Raw genomic sequence first — 8,449 nt, 5'->3', positions numbered from 1 at the left:
CATACTTCAAAAAGGCAGCTTGACTTGACTCGTGACTTGACTTGACTTGACTCGACTTGACTCGAGTCACCTCTAAAAATCGAGTGACTTGACTTGACTCGAGTCACCTTCGAAACTCGTTTGACTTGACTTGAGTCAAAATGTGCAATGACTCGAAATGACTTGTGACTCGAAGGTAGTGACTTGATCGCAACACTGCTACAGTGCTGTGCTCGTCTCTGTTCATAGGTTGTACTTGTTTTTGATAGACAACTTTCATTTTATTGACACAATCAAACAAGAATAGGGAAATGAAAATGAAATGATTTACGGGTAAATAAGAATGCGTGAACGACGGCAGCTCGAAACACGTTGCATATCTGAAGGCGCGCTGTCGGCGATGAAATGACTTATATTCGGACTCCATTATTAATTTCGTTTTATATCTAATGGCAACACCTTATATGTATAAAAGTTCTTGACTGCACGTTCCAAAATTGCGGTAAAAGCTGTGGGTACAAACAAGTGAAAATACTGTTCAATGTAATAAGCTGTATACAGATACACTTATCATTAGAATATAGAAGAGGATAAAAGTAGGAAGAGATGTAATGTTTCAGCTGCAAGCATCGTTAGACAATTAGATATCATCTAACCACTCACTAAACCAAAACACTTCATCAATAGGAAAAACAAATGAAAAAACAGGAACTTATCTCAATTCAAAATTTGCATCATTGATAAATACAGCCTCTTTGTCCAAGCATTGATAACATACGAATCAAACGAAAATCTTTCTCATTCGGCGGCGCGATGAGTATCACTGACAGATCTGGATACGGACCGTTGAGTTTCCAATTTATTACTTAGCGGGTAATATTCTTTATTGGGCGTTGCCTCTGGGCCAATATCTTGACTCGGGGTGGATTTTTGGGAGTTCAGGGTCGTACGACGAATCATTGCGCCAGAAGATGAGTTTATATCGTAAACACTTCCGCTACTTTTTCGTCGGTAATGTACCGCAGTAACTGCACTCAGTCGCCTGATTGAAGAAAAGGCAGAATTCACCGTCGAACCGGCTATTTTAATGGCCCGCAATGATCGAACGGCCGTTCGAAACTCCGGCCCTCTGACGCTATATATCAGACAATTCCACATGCTGTTGCTGAGCAAAACGATGCCGAAGCAATACCCGACGGAATGGTATATTTTAACAGCGGTTAGATCTAACTGTTCTGGCAGGTAAAAAACAATGTTGTCGATCGCAGCAGCGGAAAGTGTTGTAGTAAACACTGGTAACACGCAGGCTACGAAGACACCGACCATTAAGCCCAAGACCTTACTTAACCGTTTTTCAATATCGTCAATATTCGTGGGTCTACCTCTGTTTACACCTTTTCTCATTGTACTAGTTCTAAGCGTCGCTCGTACTTTAGCATGTTGTTTTGCTGCCCGAAACATTACAATGTTCGTGACACATACTAGTATCAAGGGAAGGCCAAACGCCACCGCTAACAAAATACTAGCAGCATCACCTACAGAAGTTACCAAAAGCCCAGCAGTGAGATTATACACCAAATCATCTATCATGTATGGTATGGTAGAAATAAGGAAAGTAACTATCCATACGATACAACAAGCGATCTGTGCATGCTTCTTGGCGTTGGCTTTGTTATAACCGAGTGGTCTCAATATTGCAAATAATCTGTCGCAGCTCGCGATCAATAGCGTGTAGAGCGACACAGCGAGTGTAAACGTTGTGAAAAATCCCATTGCGTAGATGTAATTAGTAGGAATTACTGATCTCGAACCCCCACCTTCCAGCCGATAAGTCACATTCGACGATGTCGGTACAATGTCTTCCATTTTCCGCGGCATACAAAACCTCAAATAGCCGAATACAATCGTGCTTGGTATAATAGTCAATCCACTCATAAAGTCACTTAAAGCCACGTTGATTTTGTATATTGCTTGGCTGTTTCGCAGTTTTGGAGTAGTCGTGTAAACTGCGAGCACGATCATATTCGCCGCTACCACGGCTACGGAAAGGATCGTATTAACGATCACACAAACGATCAAACTTGCCTTTAAACTGAAATAAGAAAAGATTCGCGTTGGAATTATTTGTAGTAAAAGCACAGAACCAAAAACCTTGATGCCAAAAAAGTATATATAAGTTGTTAGCACCAGGATTTTATCGCCTCTACTATATATCTGATGTAGGCATGTAGGCTTGAGATCAATTGATCATAGCGGTTGCATGTATTTGTATAGCCGACGTATAAAGTGACGGCCTTTCATTTTCGCTCTGGAAATATATCTACGTAGAATTTTACCTGTCCGGAATACGATGGATAAAATGTAACGATTTTTTATATATATCAGATTGAATTGAATTGAAACCGGACTTCGGATAATAAATGGACACGACGCCGCGACTTCAACGCTTCAATAAACACCGGAATAAAATATAATAATGGTACGGTTAGGGTTGCATTTAAAACAAATGGTGCTGAAAAAAAAACTTCGTTTAAAACACGTTTCTACATTGTTTTAAAAAAGGGCCTTTAAAAATTTGTGTTTATTTCAAACGTATAATTATGCAAATACTTTCGCAAAAACATGTAGTATGAGCCTACGGACGATTTTCATCCGATAGAGTCGACGTATATGATGTAGATCAGACCTGGGAAAAGTGCGGCCCGCGGGTCAAATGCGGCCGCGACGCGATTCTGACTGGCCTAAAATTTAGAGAGTATAGCACAAAATTTAGAACATAAAACCTACTTTTAAATACGAATGTGTGTAAAATGTGAATTAACCACAGGTTGTTTCAACTGAACCAGAAATGCGTTGAAGCCTGCTTGTTCATCTGCGTATAGCGATTACGAAGCCTACGTATAGGCCGTATAGTATGGATTCAAAATAATGCAAATATAGCAAAGTATACCGTAACAATTAAATTCAAAAGTGACAGTTTCCAGATAGTACAAAACTGGTTTGTTGCCATTGTTACATTGCGAATTACTCTGTTTGTGCTTTAATTAAATTGTCATGTCATATCCATAATCCGTAAAACAAGTCAATCATCCAACGTGAGTAGCGGTCGCCCATAAAAAAAAGATGAACAGAGGTGGAGGCAAAAGGCAGACATTTAAATAAGATATTTGGAGCACTAAATATTTGTTTACTTGAGCCAGAGGGAAACCCGTAATTTTAGTTTGTCGTGAACACGTGAGAGATTTGTCGTGAGAGATTAGAGATCAGATATAATACGCCACGGAATGTAGTGCAAACTCCTGGCTCATCCCGCCAAGAACTTTTTACCGTTTGTCGTGAGAGATTAGAGATTAGATATAATACGCCACGGAATATAGTGCAAACTCCTGGCTCATCCCGCCAAGAACTTTTTGCTTCTCATTTGGCCCGCCTGGAAAAATAATTGCCCACCCCTGGTGTAGATTGTGAGTGTATAGTGACTGTAAAAGTGCTGCATAACGATGTGGTCCCGATTAAAAACTATATTCTTTGGTCTGTTTATAACAGTAGTCGGAAGCCCTCTTCGTCGAAGGAGCCATACCCTATATTTTCAATTGTTAATTCGTGACGTCATGGTTAAAAATAAAGCAACGAAAAAAAACAATGTAAAAGACGTTTTAAATAAAGGGCCATATTTTAAACATGTTCTCTTTAAATGCAACCGTAGATACGATAGATTTTTAATACCTTGACGAATATGTATTCCACGGTGATATATCCCTTTCCATAGCTGTGTCCATGTCGTAACCAACCCAGGTGATATCGCCGAACAAAGTGAACGGTTCACACATCTCGTGAAACCTACCTACGCCCCCAGACGGTCGATCGAATAACGCGATTTGAACGCACGGCTCGTTCAAGCTTTCCATGCTCATTTCTCGCGGCATCAATGATGTGGTCAAGCTGCTCCACAGCTCTTCATCACTTGCCATTTGTGAGTTATTTGCGTATGATACGTCTTTTGGTGAAAAATTGTTAAGGGTTTCAATGCAGCTGTTGAATAGTCGCTTCCGGTCGCAGAAGCTTTGGTACACCAGTTTGGTGAATGGCGTGAAATCGTAGACTGGGTTTTCACATTCGGAGTAATATTCATCGCATTTCCAATTCTTTAAGGTTGTAAGATAAGTCGTGAGGTAATACCCGCCAAGGTACCACGAACCAGCAAAAGAATTGTAGTACAATGCGCAGCATTCATTCCTATTGGCAGACATGTACGATGGGGACTTATCACACATCGACAATTCCGGATTTGTGAATATCTGTGGCATAACGTTGGTGTTATTCGAAGTCTCGTTGATTGTTGATGCGTTGCATATCATCATAAACATCGTTGGTAACATCACCAATACCATGACGCTGTCACTGCGCGGAATCAAATTTAATCGATTCATTGTGAACGAAAGGTCCGGTTCCTCAATTTTTTAATTTGATATAATATGTTAACATTCAATATATTCGGCTGAAATAAAAAGAAAAGACCGTCAATCATAGCGAATTGGTTACATTTGTCACCTTCCTGTGTGCTGTATGTACTCTAAATGTATAGCTCATATAAGTCCAAAGCAATGATCTCGCGATCTATAGTCCGGGGTTCAAATCGCGTCGACTATAATAACCCGTAAACCCAGCCACTGACGACCAAATTCCTTTCCGGTGCTGGTCCCAAGCTCGAGGATATAGTCAGGGTTGCCACAGGATGAGCACGGCCAACGTCACATTTCATCAAAACTTTATTGCGGATCATTGATCCGGGTTGGCAATCCTTGAAGGAGAAAAGTGGAATGAAACAGAAAAAAAGTATAAAGATTTATTAATAAAGGCAGAGACCGAGATACGTGAACGAATGGATTGCTTAATAAGTATTTCTATTCAATGGATTATCGCTATCGTCGCGTCATCATTACGTAAATCAATTTGCGATTGTAAATTATCGAACAGATCAATGCTTTCATTATTTATGTCACACTACTTACTGGATCCTGTTATTTTTAAAACGACTATAACCAAATTATTTGACTGGTAGCCTGAAACGAACTCCAAATGTATTTATAACATCATCCATTTAGGGTTGTTCAGAATTGAACGACTGTCGCAAGTTTGCTATTCTCTGTCAGTTTCCTGTGCTTTATGTCTTAAAATCAGGTTCTAGTTACTTTTTTCTGAAACTCATCCCTTCCATCTATCTGCATTTTGCGCTGTACAAAATGGGCTGAAATGGGGGTTCTCATATAATTTGAGTGCCCGATTTTACTAATAAAATGTAAACACCTGGGTTTATGCAGCTGTTATGATGTGGGGTGCTACTAAAACTCACTGCAGAAAACATTTTGTGAGTTCTGGACACCATTTTCATGTTGTTCACTGCCTAACAACTCCTCAAACCTGCCTAATGATGATTATCATTTTGCAGGGTTCATCATGTAAAACAGTATAACTGCAGATTTCCAGTCACACAGCTATATTATGAATATCAAATTATTTAATGAAACGAAACTAAATAACAAGGAAATGGATAATGCAACGAAACAACATAACAGAGAATTGGATTAACTTGCCAAAAATACAACACCCCCATCAGATCTTCCGCGGCTTGTAAGAGACTCACTTGCTAATCTCTATCATCCGTTACGAGCGCAGATTAGTCAGTTTTTATTTTTATCTACCGATAGCTACCTTACCTCTACGCTTCTAACTGTGGAATAACCATTACCCAATCTCAACACTATAGTCTGATCGCAAATTCCCTGTTTCCAAAACGGAATCGTGCAGTTATATATAAACCTGATATTGATCCTAACTGAAACGTCATTTAATGTGCTGAGCCAAATTAGTGACAGCAGACTGTAGTAACACGAAATGTCTGATTTTTTACCGCAGATCAATAACTATGAGTATGTTCCTATCATTCAGTTGTCATGCGAGATGTCCATACAGTATTTGTTTATATCAGTGGCATTTAAGACACAACAATACAGCACGCAGTCATTTCAGAGGTGTTGTGTCAGTCGGTACCGCAATACACGTCATTCTAAATTATAGGAACTTATAGGAACTATGATCGATATGTTGCATTGTAGGTATTTTGACTCATTCGATTGGCATTATGTATAGGGACAGGGATATTGCGAACCCCAACACGATTACGGTTCGTGTGAACTTAAACTTTTAAAGGATCCTCTGTGAACACGAACGCGAAAACATGACGTTACACTGATAATAACTCGTACATTAATCTCTTTTTTCATCCGGTCTGATCACTGCTTATATTAAATAAGGGCCCCTTATTGGCGCCAATTATTACTGGGATGGACTGTCCAAACGATCATCCGAGCTTGGAAACAATTTTCACCGCTAGTTGCACCACTTTTCAGTTTTTCAGCTGCATCAGACACGGTGCTAACGCACGGGAGGATCTCATTAACCTGTCTCCGGGCCAAGCACGTAGTAGCCTACTGTCAGAAGCGAGTCAATTCATTATTTCCTACCGGAATTGCATGATATTTCAAACAAAATTCTCGAGGATCACAACATAACAAATGTATATTTTAGTCTGTTGGTGAATTTCCCTCTTGATGCCACTTTCATGAAGTAAGGGAAATAAGTTAATATTTGCGGAATTTTGTCCAATAATATAATATTAATGAATTCTGATAGTTCACAAAATTTTAATAACGTAGAACCTAGCAAAGTTCTTTTGCGAACGAGAACCTCAAGGTTCGCATCAAGGCATCACGGTTCGCATGCTGAATAAGAACATGAACCAATCGTTCGCACCACACCATGCATAAACTATAGTGATAGCTGTGGTCTGAGACACGAAACGTTTATTTTTTTAGAAACCGCGTCCACATATCAAATTCGTAAACAATGAGGTTTCGAATTATATTAATGACACTCAAAAATGACCATACTCTCGTCTCGACAACTAGTTCACAAGTTCGTGGTGATGACTTAAATGATTTCTAATTAATACTGTCCCTCGATAAGCTGGAAAAATTTCGTCAGCTCCTTACCTCCCAGTAACATGAGATTCGCACCCGGATTCGCAACTGCAATTCGCTTCACTGTAGAATCATCCCGATTGTGAACTATATTTAATTATATAATTGTACCTACGAATCACCAACATATAAGGGTATAGCCAAGTAGACATTATACTCGGAACGATGATCACGTCTGTGGTAGTATATATTTATGCCGCGATGAGATCTTGGTTCTTGGAAATACATCAGCAGGTGCGGTTCTACATTTGTACGCACTACCTATTCATAGAAAGATATACCTACTCGAAAAACGTTTTCTTACAAGTCTCAGTATCCGCAAAACAATATCGTAGTACACCAATAGCGTTAAAAATATATACGCCATTATATAAGCATCCACAAGTACAACGCACCTTATGCGTTACTGAATCTTGCGTAGAAAGCGATTAATTTTTCCCGCTGTACTTTGAGCCGTACAAATAAAGAATATGACACGAATGCATGTACGCACAACTTCGCTTTAGACCGGAAATATATGCACGTATCATATTAAAGGTATTGCTCTATATCGGTAGTCTCAAATACGAAGCCAGCGAGAACATTTTGTGCGACCCGTTTAAAAATTTGGATTTTCAAGTATTTAAAGGCCACGTGTGCTTTTTAAATTCAAAGAGTTAAAATTCATTCTAAAATTGCTCCAAAAACCTGCAGCTACTCATCAGACATCACTTATGCTTACTCTCTACCAAATACAACCACAATTTTATTAAAATATTTATAAATGTGATTTTTCCGTGTCAGGTCCGAATTGCTGCAATAGTAAATCACATTTTACGAAGTAAGTGGACAATGGGACAATTTCATCACGTAAGATAAGGCCTACTTGGTATACTTTGAATACCCCTTTGGTACAGCTGCCCGTGGAGTCATCATAAACTAGGAATTCGCCCGCGAGCACATTTGAGTTTAAGAACCTATATCGTAGATGGTATCCTTGTTTCACTGGATCCTATATACGCTATTGTTATCCAGCTACGAAATAATGTTGACCTGACTATAGACTTTTATCTATATGCGCTGATTCTGATCGGACACCATAATAGGTAATTAAGAACGGATATTGTTAAATTGTCTAATTGATATCTTCTAAAATCTAAAACACCATTATCTTGGCGAGCACCAGGAGAATTGCTTACCTTGAACTACTTGTACTATGTTATAGCTATACCTGATTCCTTACGAGATTATCAGTTAGATTATTGAGATGTAGACGACGCATTACAACCCTAGTTTATCTATACGTCATGTTGAATCGTGTCTTCGACAGCCTAAGGCACTGTGTGACGATTGGTAGCTGTAACTTTCTCATTTGCCAGGCAAAAAAGTGAAAGTTGTTAAAAGAGTGCATGGTGGGACTGTTGGCCAACTTACAATGTTGTGATGTATGA

At 39.2% G+C, this 8,449-nt stretch overlaps 1 protein-coding gene across 1 annotated transcript; it reads right to left on the bottom strand.

The window, feature by feature from the left end:
* Nucleotides 1-235: 235 nt before the first annotated feature.
* LOC145446095 (uncharacterized) lies at nt 236-5,713 on the bottom strand. The gene is made up of 2 exons (XM_080324281.1): nt 3,706-5,713; nt 236-2,071 (listed from the first exon to the last, which is right to left on the bottom strand). Exons 1-2 carry the CDS (start codon nt 4,407-4,409, stop codon nt 778-780), a joined length of 1,998 nt encoding a protein of 665 aa, XP_080180407.1. The 5' UTR covers nt 4,410-5,713; the 3' UTR covers nt 236-777.
* Between the last annotated feature and the right edge of the window lie 2,736 nt (nt 5,714-8,449).

The sequence above is a fragment of the Botryllus schlosseri genome, chromosome 9 (assembly GCF_051294905.1).
Source record: "Botryllus schlosseri isolate E-star chromosome 9, Bs_hap1, whole genome shotgun sequence".
Taxonomy (NCBI): Eukaryota; Metazoa; Chordata; class Ascidiacea; order Stolidobranchia; family Styelidae; genus Botryllus; species Botryllus schlosseri.
The sequence above is the reverse complement of the archived record's forward strand: the minus strand, read 5'-3'. Positions and strand labels throughout refer to the sequence as shown.